At 33.7% G+C, this 22523-nt stretch overlaps 2 protein-coding genes across 6 annotated transcripts; both read left to right on the forward strand.

Annotated features, from left to right (window-relative positions):
• Positions 1–677: 677 nt before the first annotated feature.
• On the forward strand, positions 678–1758 carry LOC122583873 (dormancy-associated protein 1-like). The gene is made up of 3 exons (XM_043756247.1): positions 678–762; positions 890–1100; positions 1560–1758. Exons 1-3 carry the CDS (start codon positions 678–680, stop codon positions 1594–1596), a joined length of 333 nt encoding a protein of 110 aa, XP_043612182.1. The 3' UTR covers positions 1597–1758.
• A 2351-nt stretch (positions 1759–4109) lies between these two features.
• On the forward strand, positions 4110–22291 carry LOC122582225 (glyoxysomal processing protease, glyoxysomal). 5 transcript variants are annotated; one of them, XM_043754586.1, is made up of 14 exons: positions 4114–4345; positions 4445–4491; positions 5592–5760; positions 6144–6200; positions 6294–6356; positions 6756–6899; positions 7842–7952; positions 8099–8202; positions 9180–9265; positions 9671–9765; positions 10551–11109; positions 12232–12412; positions 20334–20425; positions 21879–22291. In XM_043754586.1, exons 1-14 carry the CDS (start codon positions 4280–4282, stop codon positions 22106–22108), a joined length of 2004 nt encoding a protein of 667 aa, XP_043610521.1. In that variant the 5' UTR covers positions 4114–4279; the 3' UTR covers positions 22109–22291. The 5 variants fall into 5 exon arrangements, with proteins under 5 accessions (XP_043610525.1, XP_043610521.1, XP_043610522.1 ...); XM_043754587.1 differs by having other exon boundaries at positions 21882–22291; XM_043754589.1 differs by having other exon boundaries at positions 6153–6200.
• Positions 22292–22523: the final 232 nt, after the last annotated feature.

Consider the following 22523-nt stretch of genomic DNA (forward strand, 5'->3'; position numbering starts at 1 on the left):
CAAGTATATTTGAGGAACAATTTGTTGGCATGCACATGACTCGGTTTGGCCGTCCTCATTACAAAATTTTGTCTATACACAAAATGACAAACATGCAAGTCACGCTCTACATTATGTAAAGTTAATTGGATACAAGTGAATATTGCATCATTTTAAGTACAGTTTCGAACTAGCTAGTATTGCACCTTAATTAAATAATTTAACAGTTTCCCACAAGCATTAATAAATATACTTATTATATTTTTATACATGTTTAAACAAATTAAGCATAATTAACTAGTGATCAATATGCTTAAAACTCATCATATAACGTCACTTTAATTATCTTTTTTTTGTGTGTGAAAGTCCTTCATCGGAAAGGGTGTCATATGTTATATTTTTTAAGGAATTAGAATATCAAGTTGTCTTTTAACTATAAGATCTTTCAATAAGTACCTCAAGTTGATGACATATGCACATTGTGGATAGCTGTTTGTAATAAAAATACAATTGAAAAAAGAAGATAAAATAGAAATCATTCAAGGTTGTGATTTACATGCATTAGAAGGTAATGGTCGATTGCGCAAGAAAGGAGGAGATGTTTTAGCACCATCTTTTATCTATTTAATATTGTAATTTATCACCATATCCTTCACAAACATACAATTACATATCTAAAAAAAAAAAAAAAAAAACACATGGTTTTGTTTGATCAAATGTGGGATGAGGTTGTGGCTGGACCACAACCTAACCGTGGGCTAGGCCCCACCTTCTCAACCCGAGGTGCGTTGAATATATTTGTTTTAACATTTTGTGATCCAAACCAATTAGAATGCCAATATATGCACTACAATAATCCATTGACTTAGAATCAAAATCTTTGTAACATATATTTGTTGTGCATATGTAGAAGAGGCAAGTAGCAGTAACCAAGGGTCTATGTCGATGCCATCGAGCCCAACGACACCAGGGACTCCAACGAATACATCACCAACATCGGCACATGCTAAAGATAACGTCTGGAGGAGCGTTTTCAACCCCGGAAGTAATAGTGCTACCAAGGGTATTGGATCTAAAAGATTCGACAATACTAAACCTGGATCTCCCACTGTCTATGATTGGTATGTTCATAATATGTACATTAGACGGATCGTTAGTACTTTTTTTATTTTGTCTTGGTGTCACCATATATATAATTTTCAAGTATTATCTTTCAAGAAGTTTCAATAACATAAACTTGCAAATACTTGTGCACATTCACTTTGGTCGGAGATTAATTTTCTATCTACTCTACAATATTCTTTTCTTTGTTTCTTCTCGTTTCCTTAATTAACCCCCTTTCATTCACTTTTATTCTATATATATATATATATATATATATTATATATATTTTTTTTAAAATTTAAAATGAATGTTGATAATATCACACAAAGATAGATATATAGAAAATGTCATGATTCGCTAAATATGATTGTGCGGTTTTTTTCACTCATAAGATAGAGTAGAACGTGTTTTCTTTTAATTTTAATTGAATGCTAACAACATTATTAATGTGCTTTGATTAATTACTCATAACGCAGGATGTACAGTGGTGATTCAAGGAGCAAGTATCGTTAAGCAGGTAACGTGATGGAAGCATGTAAATAACGTCGTTAATTTCTGGTTTGAAGACCACCACATGTTCATAATGGTTCAAGTTAATTAGTCTTGTTATGATAAAATTGCTACGTTATTTATTTATTTATTGTTTCAAGGTTATATATTGTCATATATATATATTTTGGGTATGCTATGAAGAAGCCAGTTTATGATATTTAGTGTTTTTTAAGGATGGAAATGAAAGAATTTAAATGATTTTAAAATTAGATGACTTATTGAGTTTTTTTTTAAAGGATGAAAAGGAATTGAATTGATAAGAACCTAAGATTTTATTTTATGTTTTAAAATGAACTTAAGAATTCATTTGAATAATCTAATGAGTTTATTGTTTAATTAAATTAGTTATCTCAATACAAAAAGATAAACACAATCTGATATAAAAATTTTAAACTTGGAAAGAAATAAAATTGGAAATTGATTATGATGCGGATAGTGAATAAAGCTCCTAATATAACCTTAGGTTGTTCCCCAACGGTGTATCATGGTTATGTCACGACTGTGTCACGGCGTGATACAATTTGTTGCGTTGTGTCTTCAACGTTTCATGAAAAAACACCAAAGCCGAGTTGTTTCAAATGTTTTTTTTTTTTATTTAACAATACTATTTTTATGCCAATATTGTTTTGTGCAATTCACAATACCCATTTGTTCGTTTGTAAAGTTGGCAAAAACATACATACGTGTATATATATATAGATTGTGTCATGCAGATACTCTAACTTCATTTAAAAATACCTTTAGTTAGATAGTGAGATAGTGGTGCCTTAGCCAATGTGATAAAGATGTAACCAATGACCAAAAAATAAAGGGAAATGAATCGTCAAAAAATGGATCAATGAAGAGGCAAACTATTCTCAACGTTGAAGTTACTATGATCCAAACAACAGAAAAATGCGGTTAGAGTTAATGTAAATTTTTTTTTAATAATTTAATGTTTTTTTAATTAAATGTAATATTTTTTAGTGTAATGCTTTTTTATTAATGTAATTTTTTTCCAATGTAATGTTTTTTTAAAATCAACATAGTGTATTTTTATAATGTAATTTTTTCCAATGTGATGTTTTTTAATTTAATATAATGTTTTATTTATTAATTAAAACTTTTTAATAAAAATGTGTGATGTATTATTTATTTGAAAATAATAGAATATTGATGAAGAAGTAAAGTTAAAAGGAAGTAAGGAAAAGATGTTAGTAAGAAATGTGTCAAGAAATGGGTGTGTTTGGTTAGGGGAAATGAATTGGGTGAAATGGAAATGCTTTCATTTCCTTCATTTGGTTAGGCCGAGAAAATAGGACACGGAGAAATACAACTCCTTGAGAAATAACTCTCTCCATATTTTCATTTCCCTTTCATTTTGGGTGGAAATCAAATTTGTGAAGGCAATTTCTTTGTGTGTTTTTCAAGGAGAAATGAGTTTTTTAAGGGGTATAAATTAAAAGGCACGTGATGTGCACATTTTCCCCAAAACAAAAAACTCTTCCAAGTTCTAATCTTTAGACGATTTTTCCGATTGCCACTTCCAATACTCCTGCAGTCCTCCATTATATTTGGCTTTCTTTTATGCCCATGTCAACCTCCTCGACTAAGGTTTTTCGTATTTTGCGTTTAGTTGTATTTAATTTTTACTTAGAATAACTAATGATACGGGTAGCTAATGATGAAGAACGAGAAGATAGAAAAGATATAAGATGAGGCGGTGATACGGTGGTGGTGTTGATGGGGTGATGAAGAGCACCGTTGGTGGTGATGATGGTGTGTTTATGGCGATGATGAATAGCACGGGTGCTAGAGATAATGGTGGTGATGGCGATGATGAAGGTTACCGCTGGTTGCCATGATGGTGTTGATGGCGATAATTCGATGATGAAGATGTGTATATAAATACTCATATGTTGTAGTCAAAGAAGTGGATAAAAATAAAGTATTTATAATGTTATCTTCTTTACTTTACTGAATGTTTATGTTTGGATTTTTTTATATTGTTTTTTTTTTTGTTTTACATTTACATAATGCATCTTTATTCCTGTTAATGTATTTTTAGTTTAAAAAAAAATATTGTTTTTGGTTAATGTTTATTTTCATTTCTCTAGATTATGTTTTACCTAATATAAGAAAAAAATTTTCATACCAATTTCTTTATCCTTACCAAATAAAGAAATTCATAGCATTTCTCAATTAATTTCATTTCTTCTTATTTCATTTTTCTGTTTCATTTCATTTCTCTTAATTTCTTCCTATCAAACGTGCCCTAAGTGAAGTGAATACGTAACAAAGATTTGACTATGAGAAAAAGATAAACAAAGTTCCTATTAGAAGAAGTGCAACCTTAAAAAACCTTTTTTATGCGCTTCGGAAAGAGACCCTCTCATTTTTGTGCACCTTATCATTTTTCAAAACCAAGGGATGAAAAATGTAATATTTGAAAGAGCAACAAATTTTGTGTTTTTTTACAGTAAAAAAGAAAGGGGACACAAAATCCAAATAATTAATCGTTAGGAGGAGGAACAACTTCCGCCATATTCCACTACTACTGCTGCTTTCTTTCCTTGTTGTACAAATCCAATCCAAATTCATATAATAACTGAAAAGAACCTATTTTTTTGTTTGTTTGTTTGTGAGTTACCGGAAAGAGAGAGTAATGGGTATACCGGAAATCGTGGAATTTGGTCGGAATTTCTCCGCCATGATCAGAATTCAAGGCCCTGTAAGTCCAACCTCCATCACATATATATATATATGTATTTGTTTGTTTGCGAGTAAAAATTTGTTTTGGATAAATGAATGAATTGAAAATCATTACCAGGATCCAAAAGGATTGAAGATGAGAAAACATGCTTTTCATCATTACATGTAAGTTATATATATATATATATATATATATATGCTCACACTCACTTTTGAATTTAAACCCTGAACCCCGAGGGCCGAATCAACCCTATGAATATTTGAAGTTAAGAGTAGCTGAATAATGAATGTTTGAGTAACATGATGCTCCAATATTCACGGTAATTTTATTATTCAAGAACTAATTATAGCTAACTACAAAACCAGCATGGTTGGATAAGTGGTTAACACCCTTTGCTTCTGAAGATAGAGGTCAAGGGTTCTATCCTCATGCCTTGGGGTCTTTTCTATTTTAGATATAATCTGAAAACAGTCTCTCTACACCGTTGTGGTAGGCGTAAGGTTGTCTACATCTTATCCTCCCCCATACACCGTTTGAGGTTTTGGGACCCAAAACCCATGTAAGACGCCAATTGAGTGTTTGCACGCTTTAATCGAACCACATATGCTACCAATAGAGTATTTTATTTGTAATTTTTCTTTATAAAAATTGATATCAAGTCTTAATCTTTGTTGTCAACAATGATTTAAATATTTTTGTTTTTCTGTTGTTTTGGTGGTAATTAGGCAAGTAAAATGAAGGTAAGAGGTTACTGTAAGGGTTGGAGGAACAACCCAAATAGCTACGGGTCCATCCTGGGGATCTATTATAAAGGTGCTAGTGCTTGGGCCAGTGGGTCCGGTAACATGTCAGAACATGTTGGTTTTAGCATAAACTGCTACATATTGGGTTGACCCGCAAACACATTTTTGTTCTATTTCGCTTTACTCTTGCGTCCGTTTCTCTTTGCGTTTCTATAAACGGTTAATACTATATCTATATATACATATTGTTATCGCCATTAAAAAAACTACTCCGTATATATTTTTGTGATACAAACTAGATAATTGCATTATTTTATTTATTTAAATAAATTAAATGGGTTGTTGGCTCTAAAAGTACAATTTGTATAACTTTTCACCCTTTTTGATTCAACTCATTAACTAGAAATTGTATGTAAATGGGTCAAAGTTGCCACATCTAGTTATGTGTTAGCTTGCCATTGCCAATTTTGAAATAATCTGACTTTTTTCATTTTATCTGATGATTATATAAAAATTTACAGCTCCGGGAAAACCACTCTTTCAGCATCCGGAATAATATTACCCAGTGCGTTTAATGTTGTTGCTTCATCATCTCACCAAGTTAGCAGCGAGCCAATGTCTTTGGTGCTGACAGTTGCATCAATAATCGAGCCATTTCTTTCAGCAAAACACAAGGATCACATGTCCGAGGTTAGTGTTCAATTTCTTTAATCTGATAGCATATCACTGCATATGAGGTTCTAGTTTGTCTAAGAGACCCTGGTTTCAACTCATTTACCTGTGAATACTGGTAAAGAATATCCTTTTTTTAGAGGACAGGTCAAATTTCATGCAAGTATAATTTTTTAATGCGTACTTCTAAATCATTTTACTTAAAAAGATGATGAATATTATAATCATATGGGTTTTCTATTATATATTGACAGATAGTTAACTATTTATGAAATATGCTACAAAAAGTATCCGTACCAAAATTTATCTGAATTGACCCGTTACCCAACTAGCCCTACCTTGCTCTTCTTGCCACTTTTTCATAAGGAGTATTGGTGTGTATATTTGAATTTTCCACATAGATTTATCAGGTCAAGCCCGAGTTGATTTCTGGTGCCAAGATAGACGTGATGATAGAGGTAAGTAGATTATTTCCAACTCTCAATCTATTTAATTGTTAATAGTTTTAGATTTATTCTCATAATCTTTGTTGTTGTGGTTTACACACACAGGGGAATGCTAGAGCAACTGACAGTGAGGCTCTTCACTGGCTGCCTGCTGAACTTATAACGTTGGTAGACATGTTTTGCTAATATGGCTACAGTTTTAATATATAAATTACTCGTTGGTGCCAACAAAAGTTGTACTCTCTGATATGAATCTCAAAATCTATTGAAGGTTTATATACCCTGTTATCTCTCGTCATGAAACTTCTATTCCGTTTTGGGGAGTTCTTAAATTGTAATTTATCTATTACTACATCTTTGAAAATAATGGTCCATCTTGTCTTTATTGAAAGGTATTCTACATATATAAGAAATTTTAGCTTCGTGTTAATAAAGATTAAACAATAATAGGTTTGATTTTAAAGATCAAGATACAACTGTTGTTTGGCAAAACATGGTAGCGTGTTCTTCTAGATGGTTGAATTGCTTGACAACATCTAATCTTTGATTTGATATTTTTATGTGAAGCTCGACATTCCTGATTCATTAGTTGCTCTCCGATCTCTAATCGGAGCTTCTTCTGGCTCATTGGAGAATAGCTGGGAAATTGGTTGGTCCTTAGCATCATATAATGATGATCAGCCGGCATATGTTGATGATAAACAAAATGAGGTATTTATTTATTTAACAAACATTCAACAAAACGATAGTTTTAGGAGCATAGGCTAAGATCAATGAACTTGAATACTTCACACAAATAAACTATGCCCAACATTAGCGAAGATCTGGTGAAAAGCACTGCCAGAAGGTAACTTATACTCGTATATAAAGAGATGGATATTATAACCACATTATCTGAAGGAGAGTTAATCTGGGGTAAATTTATTAAGTAGCTTTGTACGGAACAGGTCAAATAGATTAAATGGGCTGTGATTCAAATGCTTACGACTTAGAAAGCATTACTTGAGGCTATTATATTACTAATATGGTTTTTACTGCATATTGAATAAATTTTTATATATATGATTAAAAAATGAACAAAAAAGTGTTTGCATGTCAACTAGATGGCCAATTATGACACTAGAATACCATTCTGAATCGAAGTCATCTTAACCCATATCAAGTTGAAATCTTAAAATAATTTTTTGTGGGTAAACTAGTCCAAATGACTTGTATAAAATTGGTGTCTGGTGACCATCTATGAGAAGTCATCATCTTGAAGGCAACTTATATTATGGGTAGAGGAGGCGATTATAACTCGTCTCTCATATTATTGGTTAATCTGGGACGGTTCAAACAGTTAAGAAATCAGCATTAGCTATAAATGAGAAGGATTGAAAGTTTACAGGTTTACAACTTCTTAAATAACATATATTATAAAAAGTTGAATATTATTATAATATTATAGTTTTTGTAGTTATAACTAATACGTCCATTATTTGTAAGATTTAACAAAGTGGACCAAAGAGTGTTGGCAGGTTAAGCTGATTGGATCCATTATGGTCTGTGCTAGAATACCCATTTTGAAAGTATCAACTTTTTAACCCATTATACAACACCCACATTTTACCCCTCTAGTTACAGGCATTCTTATGTTTGAATTGGTAATATCAGGTTCCTCGATCTACAGTCAAAAGTCATGGGGAACAATTGATTGATTCAAGTCTAATGGGAAACTCGGTGACTCGAATTGCTATACTGAAACTTCCTTCAAGAACTTTGGAGGTGCTTTCTGTTTTACTTTTTACCGTATAGAAAGAAATTGTGGTGAAAATAAAGAGCCCATTGAATTTGGTTTTTCTGCTTTTGTTATTTCCTTTTGTTTTCAGTTGCATATTTCACGGGAATTAAGGGAAAATATTTTTGTGTAGGATTGGCCAAACCTAAAAAAATCATCAATAAATAAGAGAGGGGATCTTCTTGTAGCAATGGGTGCTCCATTTGGTGTATTGTCTCCAGCTCATTTCTGTAACAGGTAATCAGTTAGTTTTTTATATTGCCTTGGTCGTTCTAAAACATTAAAATATTTGTTTGCACCCTGGGTTCATGGAGCACAGTGCCTTTTTCTTTACTCACATACCTCTTAATAAGCCTTCAGTTTAGTAATTACTAATTGTTCAACCCATTTAATTTGCCATATATATATATGGGGTTAACTAGTATGCTTCTATCAGCATGCTTCCACTATGATTTTCAGGGGGGGGGGGGGGGGGGGGGGAGTTTGTGAGGGGGAAGCATGCTTCTAGCATATTGGTTTTTCCCTATATATATATATATGCTGTTTTAAACAGAAGAATATTTTTTAAATGACAATATGAAGCTATACTAAGAGCTACTTAAGGTTAATATTACTCCGTATATCAATTTAGTAAATAACCATAAATATGGATAGTGCAACTCTGGAAGTTCAACTTAGTGTGATCAAACTTTTAAAATATACAAATACATTTCAAAGTTTCAGCCAGAATAAGCAGCTAGGGTGGTGGCATGGTGGTCAACTTTGCTGACTCTTTTGGGGGTGGCTTACGAAGTTTCCAGAATAAGTATTTTTTATTAGTTCACAATTTAATTGGTGTTGACTTTCTTTCTAAATAAAGATATAGATAGTGGTTAGATTTAGTGTTAGGATAGTAATCTTAAACTTTAAAGTAATAAATTTTGAAAATTAAGAAAAAGGACATATATTTTATAAAGGAGTAAAGATAATCGTTAATGTGAAAGCGTTTGTCTGTCAACCTGGCCTGTTTATCTCCATTTTGTTTGAACTCATTTGAGCCATTATTCAACCTGCCAACCTGAGTACCTGAGTACCTGACCATCTCTGGTTTGGTTAGGGATTATCTCGTGTCTAGTTTCTCTTAAACTTCTATACATGTGTTACGACTGTTTGTTATATTGTGAAGGTATCATATGGCATGAATTGACATGTTTATCATTTGCTACTTGGAGCAGTATATCAGTTGGTTATGTGTCTAATTGCTACCCTCCAAGTTCCTCGCATGCCTCTTTGTTGATGGCAGACATTCGTTGTCTTCCTGGTGCGAACAATTAGCTTATAAAATATCTTAATGTAGATTTGGCAGTTTTGATCTATTTCCTCATTAGTGGATTAATTAGGATTATGCTGTATCACTACCGTGTCAGAGGTGGCAAACAGGTCTAAAGCAGTCCAAAGTGTAATTTAACGCGTTAAACCTTCGAAGTTATTTAATCAATTTCACCAGAATATATGTGAGATGATTTAGTCACATTTGATAGTGACACTAAATAAGGAAATACACTTGATACAATAAATTATCCTTGTCAACCTAAGCCAGCCTGTTTCAGCCCTTTCTAAGTGATCCATCTTGACCTGTTTTCCAACTCGCCCGACTTGCCAGTTCTGACATCTTTAATACATCTTTTTCGCACTTTAGCGCACTAATTTTTATTCATTATTTTAGGAATGGAAGGTAGTCCAGTTTTTGGTGAACAATCGGAGATGGTTGGCATGCTAACAAGGCCACTGAGGCAGAAGGGTACTGGTGCCGAAGTTCAGGTGATAACATTTCTGTTATTATAAGTGGTTAGAGTCGAGTCTTATTGCAACTTTTGAAATTACCCATTTCTGAATAGAAGGCCATTGCTAACTAAGTTGGATAATTATCCGATATTAAATAGTCAGGATAAGGTAATCATTTACGATGTAGCGGTAGACTATCGTGTTTGGATATGCTTGACGTTTCAGTATTTTTTAACACGAAATGTTTCAGTGCTTAGCGAACACTCTTGATTTATGAATAATACTTCCCCTGTCCCAAAATAAATGGCCAAATAGAAAAGCACGTAGCTTTAGTATATAACTAATGCATTATATATTAACTAAATGCTGAATTGACCCCTATAAAGCGCATGTAGTTTTAGCAATTTACAACTAATGCAATTTAGTGATAGAGCATATTTAAGGGTATTCTTGTTGTGACAAACTAAAAATCGAATGGTGGTGTTTATATGGGGATGGATCAAGTAGATAAAATGCCAAAAAGGTCTTTTTTTATGAAGTACATATTGTTTGTGAAATAGGTTCATTAATCACTAGATTGAAAGAAAGGATGCATATGTAGTTTTATTTATTGATTATTGAGGATGTGTATTCGATAATCAGAAGCAGGACCTGTTAATGTAAACATCAAAAACTGATAATTGTGATCTCAGGTCACACTAATTAGATATCGAGTCTCAAAATTTAATCGGAACATACTCCAACTATAATAACCTTTGAATGTAACAAGCATAGAAATGATGCCATCTGTTGACTAATATTAAAAGCTGGTTTTGGTGCAGCTTGTGATTCCATGGGAGGCCATCTTAAATGCTTGTGCTGGTTTTCAATTACCCAACACATATAACACAAAAGATTGTAACTCTAATTCATATATTACCCCTCCAAATCCCGTTGAGAAGGCAATGTCTTCTATATGCCTTATAACTGTCGGTGATGGTGTGTGGGCATCTGGTGTTTTACTCAACAATCATGGCCTTATTCTTACAAACGCTCACCTTCTTGAGCCTTGGAGGTTTAAGAAAACCACAGCCAACGAGAATCATAAAATCATGTCAAATATCTTTTTTACTCCTTCAAATGACACAAAGCCGATGACTTTTCTATCTAGTTTCAACAAGAGAAATCATCAAAACATACGGGTTCGCGTGGATTATCTGAACCGTTGGATATGGTGTGATGCGAGTGTACTCTATGTTTCTAAAGGTCCTCTGGACATTGCAGTTTTGCAGCTTGAGCATGTGCCTGATAAGCTTCTACCAATCGTCATGGATGTCAGTTGTCCCTCTCCGGGATCAAAGGTTTATGTTGTTGGACACGGGCTTTTTGGACCTCGTACTGGTAAATGTTACTTCTTATGACTGCTAACAGAGCTTGTCTTGTGGAAATTGTGCCATTATTACCTAGATTTTAAAGCAACATGTCTTTAGTTAAATGAAAATTGTAGCATTTTCTTTTCTAGAAAGTTTTTAAGTTAAACTTAGATGTCCATTTTCACCATTATAACTCAAAAATGCTTTGTTAATAATGATATGGGGTTTGCCTAAGTTTATCTACATAGGCTTTCAATGGTGGCCTGATATTTTGGACATCTGTAAACAGCCAAGCATTTCTTTTAAAGTATATGTCAAGTGAAACTTCACATGAAAATAATGTTGATCGTAGTTGAATAGATTCCAATAGTTTCTACTAGATACTTCCTCCATTACAAGCACCTAGTCTCATATCAAATTCTCACACCTATGAAAGTTGCATTATTTTTGTTTTTGGAACGTACCATGAATAAGTAGATGATATGGCCATGGGTCCACAGTATTCAGTGACATTTTTTTTAATTAAAGGTTTTTTTTTCCTATTGAAGGTTATCCATTATTTTTCTCGTAATAGAATAATTATTTTGGACTATATCCCAATTAAAATTTTGCGAAGGACTGAGTTGCTAGTATTATTATTCCGACCCGTCTGCTTATGGATCAAAAATTGTTTTTTATTGATGAAAAATAACTAGACAAATGGGTTTGAATGGATGACAATCACCTGGAGTTTATGTTTATGACGCACACAACCTCTTAAAGCATTACTACTTAAAGATTTTATTATTATTGTGATTATCTTGTTTTTGTAATCATAATTTACGCATTACTAAATATAATTAAATGGACAAAAAGTGATAGTGGGCCGACTTGACCAGATTGGTCGTTTTTGAAAATGACCCATTCTTGTTTTGAGTTTTGATCTCTTACTAACCTGTTCCTCTTTCCAACTAGACTTATTTTGTGCTGGAATGGATCACAATGCTAAAGTAAATAACCCCTTTCAACCAGAACCTGTGTTGAGCAGCTACCTCACCACTCATTTTGCCACCTCTATATATTGTGTACTGGCATAAGTCCCAATGGTCGTATGGTTCTTTTTCTTTTCTTTCACTAATTCTTCTTTATTTATATATAACATTCACATCAGATTGTCTTCCGTCAGCTTGTTTGGGTGTGGTATCAAAAGTAGTTAAAGCGCAGAGGACTGTAGGAGAGACTGGACAAAGAGATTTTCCGGCAATGATTGAAACAACTGCTGCTGTCCATCCTGGAGGTAGTGGGGGTGCTATTCTCAATTCAAATGGTCACATGATCAGTCTTGTTACAAGGTAAGCCATTTTAAACGTTTCGGTGCAAAATAAGCACTTTTTTCCTCAGATAGTCCCATTTCAAAACCCCCCCGTCCATGTTTGACTCTGTAAGCAAAATATAAGGAAAAATAATGTTCACAATTTCACATCTGACTAGAGGCAGCAACATGGGTGAGTCAGGATGGTTGCGTTTGGTCAAATGGATATGGATCAAAATAGGCGAATTTTGGTATGGTGAAATGGGTCATAGTGCTCTACTGGTTACCTGTCAACAGTTTATCATTCTCTTTCCTTAGGTTCTAAAAATACATAATGTGTTAATTATACTTAATAAAAATTTTACAATGATAATATAAGTTTTGAAATAAAATGAATCAGGAGGTTTTACGCATTTTGATTATATTTTGGTTCACTTCCGATCCACTTGTTCCATTTAACCCTTTTTCTTGGCTATTTATATTTCACCCATTAGAGACAATGTATAACCTGAATTGAGCCTTTTATAGATGAATGGGTTGAAGTTTCCATCTCTACTAAAATGTATTTTCAGACGGCACTAAAATGTAATCTTTCGTTTTTTCATTTCTTTTCAAAGCTAGTGGTTCCCTTTAAAAGTAGTTCAATGTGTCTTTTAAATATAGTTAGGACTTTTCTGGAAATAAATCAATTTATATAGTTTAAAACTTTGAACAGTAGAAGGTTGTCTTGCTCCGGGTTCTTAAGGTCAATACCTTTACAACATCACCATTGATTTAAGATATCAGTATTGATTAGTTTTTGTACAAAGTAGGTGGCATCAAGACTTTTTTAGTTCAAACATATCATGTTCTACCTGGATAGTTATCTGTGGCCTAAATAACTCATCGGGCTATTGGAAGTCAAAGACCAACTCTTTTTATATAACATTTGGAAGTCAAACATATTTGTGTTAGTCTGTGGCCTAAATAAAATACCCGTGCAATGCGGCGGCGGCAAATAGTTTATAGTAGATTGTGTTGAATAACACGTTTTAATCTATAATCAGTTGTGATAGTCTTCAATAATTCCTTTGTAGATTTAATATACTTAATTGTGTTAATTTTGATGCCCTATGTTCTTTTTACAAAATTATACTTAATTGTGTTGGTGGTGAGTTTTAATTACATAGAACTATTGTAACACCCTAACAAGGCGGAATCATGAGGGTTACATACTAAGCACAACACAACATGGAAATTAAGTAGAGACAATCTAAAATGCATTTAAAGGATTTGATAATCCATAATTCAATCAATTACAAGTACCGGATCATACCAAAAATGCATAAGGAGCACGCCCATCAAACGTTCACAATATAATAGTTCAAAAGATGGTAATGATCCTAAGCATAACCCATAATCGGGAATCTATGAATCATGGATCCATGTAGTCCAAACCAAGCATAATCAAGCAACAAATCATCATATACATCTTCCATTAATCTGTTCACATGAAAAGTGTACTAAAACGTGTCAACATAAAGTTGGTGAGTTCGTAGGTTTAAGTAATGAAGATCAAGTGTGTCGGGATAACAACCGTTAACGATATACGAGGATTAATAACGTTCAATAACGTGGGCTCAACAACCCAATACGTGAGTATAAAGATACCCATAACGTGTATTCAACAATCCATAACGTGAGTATAAAGATACCCATAACGTGAGTATAAAGATACCATAACGTGGATTTAACAATCCATGACGTGAGTGTAACAACCCATAACGTGAGTATAAAGATACCCATAACGTGGATTTAACAATCCATAACGTGAGTTTAACAACCAATGACGTGAGTATAAAGATACCCATAACGTGGATTCAACAATCCATAACGTGAGTTTAATAGCCAATAACGTGAGTATAAAGATACCCATAACGTGGATTCAACAATCCATAACGTGAGTATAAAGATACCCATAACGTGGATTCAACAATCCATACCGTGAGTTTAACAACCCATAACGTGATTATAAAGATACCCATAACGTGAGTATAAAGATACCCATAACGTGGATTCAACAATCCATAACGTGAGCATATATATGTAATAAACGTTTCAATAACACGTATCACAAGCAAACAATTAAGTAGTTATCATCTCGTTCAATATCATAATCAATCGTATCAACTGACAAGCATTTAACAAACGAGTACACTTTCCACCCCAAATAAAGTAAGCGTAGGGGCTATGAAACTCACCTTTGCCTTGTGTCTTCAAGTTATAATAAAATTGTAAGCATTCAACGAGCCTTAAATGTCCCGAAATCTTTAGAGTCCACGACCTATCGTTACGTTTATATAATTCGCGTATTAATATAAATAGGTCTATTATATATACGTGTATATATATACATACTTACATATATACTAATGTATAATAATATGTAGTTTAAATAAATTGCTTATGAAACTCATTGTTTCAATTTTGACTCAGCCGCCCCACCTTTCATTTTAAAATGATATTACACTACTAGTTTATATATAAATATATATAGGTATGATGTATATATATATATATTTCACCACACATATTAACCCCACTTGAGTTCCAACTGTGCCCCATAAATTTGACACCATCGAGAGGTGAAAACTGAATTTAAGAATCCATGGAAGGCTAAAGCAAAGCTGGCTCGATCCAAGGGATGAAGAACAAGGGTTGGATACAAAACAAAAAGAAATACAACCAGCACCACCGTAAACTACGGTGGTTTCCGGCGTAAGGTACGGCGGCAGGAATAAGGGGGCGTAAAGAGCGGCGTAAGAGAGGCGTAAGGTACGGTAGCACTACATCAGCCGGCGTAAGATACGGTGGTACCCACTGTAAGTTACGGTGGGCTGTAACATAGCTTTTTGGCGTCTCGTTCTTCAATTTGTGGCGTAAACAGAGGATGGGAGGCGTAAGGTTCAAACTGAAGAAGCAGTAGGGCGTAGCCTACGCCCCAAGGGCGTAGCTTACGGCGGTTCAGGAGCAAGAAGAAATCTGGGCAGGTTCTGGGCAGAAAATTCAAGAACAAACTGCAGTTGACTTTTTAGTCAACTTTGACTTTCATGCTTAATACTCAAATTCGCGGCTGTGGAATCGATTTGGTGTTAATTAAAGCATGTTTTTATGAATCCAGGTTTGAAATGGATATAAACAAACACAACCTCTTTCCAATTGATCACAAATCAACCATTTTATAAAAAAAATTTATTTTTAGCCTAATTTCATTGAACATAAACCTTAATTTCGGTTAACTTGAGTTTTATCCCGAATTTTGTATAAGGGCTGTTTATATTGGACTATTAACATGATTGTAAACATTTTCCACTACGAAAATTCGACCCATATCATCAGTTGGGTATAAAACCCGGTTTTTGACCCATTTCCCCATTAGAAACCCTAAATTGACTTTTAAATCCGATTTTGACTTAGAAAATGATTCAAGAATGTTTGTATATAATTAAAACAAGCTTACAAACATAAAATGATAAAATTGAGACAAGTTTGCTCACCAAAATCTTCCAACAAGCTTAAATTCCGAATTTGGACTATAAACCAAGATTTCTTACACTTCAAGCTTCCAATTTTTGATATGATGGTTGAATGATGATAATGATAATGATTCTAGTATTAATTTAGCTTAAACAACATTTATTGAGGTTAAGAATTCAAAGAGAGAGAGAGAGGGAGTCAAAGTTCTTGCATTCATAATGGAGAGAAAGAGAGATAAAATGAAGAAAATGAGTGGATGGGGGATGGATGGATGTAAGAAAAAATTAAGGTTGGGTAAAGTCTCGGGTCACGAGTATGGGTCGACCCGCCAACAACATTTACTAGCTTATTTAATCGTTGCCTCGTATCGTTTAGCATCACCCGTCATTAAGTCATGAATTAAATTTAATTACATCATTTATTGAGGTCGTTAGTCTTATCACATCGTAAATAAATCAAGGCAAAAATCACGGTTGTTACATCATTCCCCCGTTAAAGGAATTTCGTCCCGAAATTCAATCCTGACTAGACTCGTTTATATAAATGGGGATATTTGGCTTTCATCTTCTCTTCACGTTCCCAAGTGAATTCGGGTCTGCGTCTCGCTTTACATCTCACCTTATCGTTTGTATACCAAGTACATTTAGCTATTAGTTTTTAGATCTAAGATCTCTATTGGCTCTTCCACGAAACGTTTTATTGACACGAATTTGTTTAAGAGGCACGTGAAGTGTTGGATTTGCCAAACACTTCCGAAGATTACAAATATGGAGTCATGGAGAACATTATGAACTCCACTCAAGTCTTGAGGGAGCTCTCATCGACACTCACCGGCCAATTCGTTCAAGGATTTTTAAAGGGGCTAATATATCTCGGGCCAACTTGCCACGTTTCACAACTCGAACCACGCTCTTCCATGGGGATACTTTAAGCAACGCATAATCACCGACTTCAAACTCAAGAGGGCGTCGTCTCACGTTTGCATACTTCAATTGTCTTTCACGGGCCACTCTCAATTTCTCCTTAATTTGTGAGTTCACCTTGGTCGTTTCAATGAAAATTTTGGGCCCAATGAGTTGGCTTTCACTAACTTCCGCCCAAGCTATCGGTGACCTACATTCTTTTCCATACAATGCTTTAAACGGAGTCATTTGGATGCTAGCATGAAGCTATTATTATAAGAGAATTTGACTATTCCAATTGCCACCAAAATCGATGGCACAAGCTCGTAACATGTCTTCAAGCGTTTGAATCGTTCTTTCACTCTGACCACCGGTTTGAGGGTGGAATGCCGTACTCATGTTGAGTTGATTACCCATTGCTTTTTGGAACGCCTTCCAAAATTTTGAAGTAAATCGGGCATCCCGATCGGTTAGGATGGAAATCGGCACTCCATGTTTGGATATCACCTCTTTGATGTACAAGTGTGCCATGGTGTCAAATTTATCATCTTCTCGGATGGCTAAGAAGTGAGCCGACTTAGTCAACCCGTCAACTATCACCCAAATGGTGTCCCGACCACGACTCGTTCTAGGTAACTTCGTGATGAAGTCCATTGCGATATCTTCCCATTTCCATTTCGGTGTCGCTGGTTGAACTAGCAAACCGGGCGGTTTCTTGTGGTCGGCTTTCACTTGTAGTGAGGCATTCACTAACGTATCTAGCAATGCCTTTCTTCATTCCCGACCACCGGTACAAGTCTCTCAAGCCAAAATACATCCCTCTTAGTTTGTTTCAACCGCATCTAACGACGGGGATTGTATACGACACTCTTCACAACATCCCCCTTAGTACTACGAGCATTTTCGTTTATAAAATTCCATAAGGGGTTACTGAACTTAAACATTTCAAAAACTTTGGAAGAAAGATAAACATGGTAAAAAATTTGAGTTTGTTAGGTTCCACAAGGATAAAAATGGTTCAAATCTGGTGGAAAATAGAGGTAACATGACTAACATCCTTTTACATGGTGCCAAATTCAGAGGGAATTAGAAATCCGATTTTGATGACAAAAGGCTTTCTCTTCTCGCTCTCATCGTTCGAATAAACCATAGGGGTTCCATTGTTAGAAGACATTTTTGGGAATGTATGGTTCCAAGAAATTGATCTGTACATCTCTACTACTAAAACTTTGAGATAGATGGTATTGCTAAGGATTGGAGAGGAAGGATAAAGGAAGCTTTAATTGTCACTTGTTGAATATTTGAATGGTATAAAAGCAATAAATCTTTTCGAATACAACGTAATCCAATTGGAAGATGCCAATGAGATAACTTTTCCCATTGTGTAGAATAAAAGAACAAATTGCTTTCTTTTGATATACGCTCTATTGATTATAGTGAAAGAAAGATAAACGGTAAAGGAACTAGGAAAAGAAGTATAGGGACATATCGGTCAAATTGCATCAGATTTCAGTAAACGAAGTAAAAAGTTCAGTGTAAATATCAGCACCCCTTTCCAATTGATCACAAATCAACCATTTTATAAAAAAAATTTATTTTTAGCCTAATTTTATTAAACTTAAACCCTAATTTCGGTTAACTTGAGTTTTAGCCCGAATTTTGTATAAGGGCTGTTTATATTGGACTATTAACATGATTGTAAACATTTTCCATTACGAAAATTCGACCCATATCATCAGTTGGGTATAAAACCCGGTTTTTGACCCATTTCCCCATTAGAAACCCTAAATTGACTTTTAAATCCGATTTTGACTTAGAAAATGATTCAAAAAATGTTAGTATATAATTAAAACAAGTTTACAAACATAGAATGATAAAATTGAGACAAGTTTGCTCACCAAAATCTTCCAACAAGCTTAAGTTCCGAATTTGGACTATAAACCAAAATTTCTTACACTTAAAGTTTCCAATTTTTGACATGATGGTTGAATGATGATAATGATAATGATTCTAGTATTAATTTAGCTTAAACAACATTTATTGAGGTTAAGAATTCAGAGAGAGAGAGAGAGAGGGAGTCAAAGTTCTTGCATTCATAATGGAGAGAAAGAGAGATAAAATGAAGAAAATGAGTGGATGGGGGATGGATGGATGTAAGAAAAAATTAAGGTTGGGTAAAGTCTTGGGTCACGAGTATGGGTCGACTCGCCAATAACATTTACTAGCTTATTTAATCGTTGCCTTGTTTCGTTTAGCATCGCATACCGTTTAGCACAATACCCGTCATTAAGTCATGAATTAAATTTAATTACATCATTTATTGAGGTCGTTAGTCCTATCACATCGTAAATAAATCAAGGCAAAAATCACGGTTGTTACAACTATAGTTCAAAATTGAATATGTAAGCATTTTCGTTTTCATGTACTTGATCATATTGTCTTTTTGTTATAATTTAATAGTGTGTAAATGACCATATTGTCCTTTGTATAATATGAGAATGAATGGTCTTTATTTAAAATGTTAAAGATGGGTAGTATATAAATTATTAGAGGAATGGCCAGTTCTGGATATTGAGTTTCATACAAGTTGCAATTAAATTGGTAATTTAAGGGTTATTTCCTCTTTTAAATAATTTACATATTCCTCATTTACATGTCTTGTTGTTTATATTATAAAGATAGTAATAGTTGAAATTTAAGATGTTAATCTCTTCAAAACTTTACTAACAGATACCCTATCAGAAATAGTACATTCCAATAGATAACAAAATTTCATATTTCATGTTCATACTTATTATCTTTAAGGAAAGTCCTATTTGGTCATCTTTTCTGTTGCTTACTTAAAATCGACAATACATGTGGAGGCCACTCAAATTTCATTTTTTTCATTAAGGTAACTGCATTATCAAAAGAGTTTTGCAGGACACATAAGTATGTGGTTGTTACCCTTTATGGAATATATGCGGAAAATTATTAAATGACAAAGATGCTCACCGTACTCCTAATTTTATCAAGTCAGAGTAATACGAATAATAATATATTGCATGTGAAATAATAGTTGTTCCCTTTTAACTTGATTTAGTAAGAGAAGATGTATTTAAGTGAATGATAAAAGCTGTATTTTATGTGTAGATTGTTCTTTGATGTATTCTAAGTTGATAATGTTTAAGAAACTTCATCGTTTTATAACTTCCATCATGCATCTTGCCAGAATTGAAATGAGAATAATTTTTGGGTGCCTATCAAATTGTTTTTATAAGTTGTGCCTTTTGTTATATAAGAATAGTAAACTTGAGTAGCGTTGACATATGTTTTCTTATATTGAAATAATCAAAACTGTTAAATGCTGAACAACTGATTGTCTAATTATTAAAGCTTCAAATAGCGAAAAGTATCTTCTCCAGCAAACACTATTATTGCCGATGTGATTTTTAATGATTTGATGTGACATTATCAGTTTCAACATGCACATCTAAATGCCTTGTCAAATTGTAAAAACTGCTGTTTTGCGCGTGCAAGCTAATGAGTTAACTTCTGTTACAGCAATGCCAGGCATGGTGGTGGGACAGCTATACCTTACTTAAATTTCAGCATTCCATGTGCAGCATTGAAGCCTGTCCTTGACTTCTCGAAAGGTTCTCCTTCATCTTTGAATAGTTGCATAGTTTGCTTTATAACAGATACATAAATATTCATTGTTGAATGTTTGGGTAGCAATCACATAGCTTTTCTTCTTCCAAGAATATACGTCATCCCTCCACTGAATATTGCTGCATAAAATATTGAAACACTCATGCTTCTAACATGTTCCCATCAGAACTTTACTGTTTTTTCTTGTGCCTATGTATTTGTTACCAATTGGTGTAGACTGTAGTTAAGTTGCCTTAGATTAGATGTCTCAACCAACTAACCAAGTTGTCAAGTGTTTAAGTCCCATTTGGGACAGGTATTCATCGGCCCTTTATGAGTTTGCTGCTAAAATGATACACACACTTATCTGCTCGAAGTGGTTAATTGGTGGTGCTGGTTGGGTAACGAGTGAAAACGGGTCGGTCAATGATTTATCATTTATTTTCAAATATATAAACAATTATTGTGTTAACCATGATTACATAAATATAGTTGTTACACTTACTACGTAAATGCTTAAACAAACGGATTTAGCGAGCTCTCTTTGCTTTCGAATACAATTTGGATGGCCTTTGACATGTTGATTGTTCGACTCATTTGAAAACTTTCGTTTAGATAGATGTATTAGGTTTATTAGCTTAACCTATTTGACCCCGCTCCACATAAAATGTAACCCAAATAAACCCATGTATAGGTAATTTGGTCAAAATGGTTACGTTTGCGTATTATTATTTTATTATCAGTATTTCTATTAAACGAATTAGTTCTGGTTTATGATAGTTGCAACAATTGATTCTTAAACTACAATTTTTACCTTTCATTCAATGTGGTTTTTGTACTGATCAATTAATTCAATGATGACCATGCCAGATATGCACTTTTAGTTTTAAAGATTGTCATATTGGACATGATACAAATCAAGTATACAGCTTCAGTATAGAAACACAGCCATAAGGATATTTAAGCCTCCCTACGGCTCTAAAAGAAAGTATAAAATATTTCACTTGTATTATCGTAGAACTGAAGGGTTTTTTATTTATTTTTTATTGTTAGCTTTTTTATTCTTACGTAGTTTTTTGCTCGTTCTTGTTTATACTTTATGCAAGTATCCTTTTAAATAGCCATCGTTAATGAGTATTTTACACATTTAATCAATAGCTACAGTTTCATAGTTTACAAAGTCAATAATACATTCTACTTTAGGTGTTTATAAACACGATGTGGTTTTATCTTACCCCACCTAGTAATATCAGAGAACTCGTGGACTTGCTATGAGTACACTTTCAAGACTGATTCAAAGTAATTATTCACTTTCAGAGACTCATACCCAATGCTCTTTTTAGTCGAGATATATCTATTCAAATATATGATTTATTTTGCTAAAATTTGAACACTTATTTTTCCTGCTTCTACTCTATAAAGTTAAAATCCTGACTATTCTCCTTTGATATTGTTCAGCAGACATGAAGGATTTATCCATCTTGGAAGATATTGAGAGACCCAATAACCACCTTTCTTCTGTATGGGCATTGATGCCACCTGTATCCCCCAAGCCCAAACCAGAAGTAGATAACATCAAAGATACAAAGGGTTCAAGATTCGCCAAGTTTATAGCCGAGTTGAAACAAACTTCACCTCTTGACAAAACGGATCTTGAATCTTCGAAAAAATTTCCCAGCAAGTTGTGACATAACAGCCTTCTAGTTTTTTATAAATTTCTTTTGAAGTAAATGAACCTCAAAACTTGTAGTCAATTTTAAATCGTAAATGTTTCGTGTCAAAGATAGTTCATTTGTTGTATGTCAGAAGGAAAGGATGTGTTCGGATAATTTTATAAGGAGTATGATAATTTTTAGCTGTGTGAAACCAAACCTCCTGGGCTTCATTGTGTGCTAACTCTTAGATGTGCGAAGTAATTTGCAGGTACGGAAGAGATGATGGAACTTAAACATTCTCCGAGTCTTTGCATCTTGTCATTTACGTGATTATATTGTATCACTGTCTCTTGTTTAATTTATGCATTTCTTTAAATGCATAATAAATGTTGCAGAAAGAGGAGATCGAACCTAAATTTGTTGTTGAAAAAACAGTAAGCTAATAATT

Source organism: Erigeron canadensis, chromosome 9 (assembly GCF_010389155.1).
Source record: "Erigeron canadensis isolate Cc75 chromosome 9, C_canadensis_v1, whole genome shotgun sequence".
In the NCBI taxonomy this organism is placed as follows: domain Eukaryota; kingdom Viridiplantae; phylum Streptophyta; class Magnoliopsida; order Asterales; family Asteraceae; genus Erigeron; species Erigeron canadensis.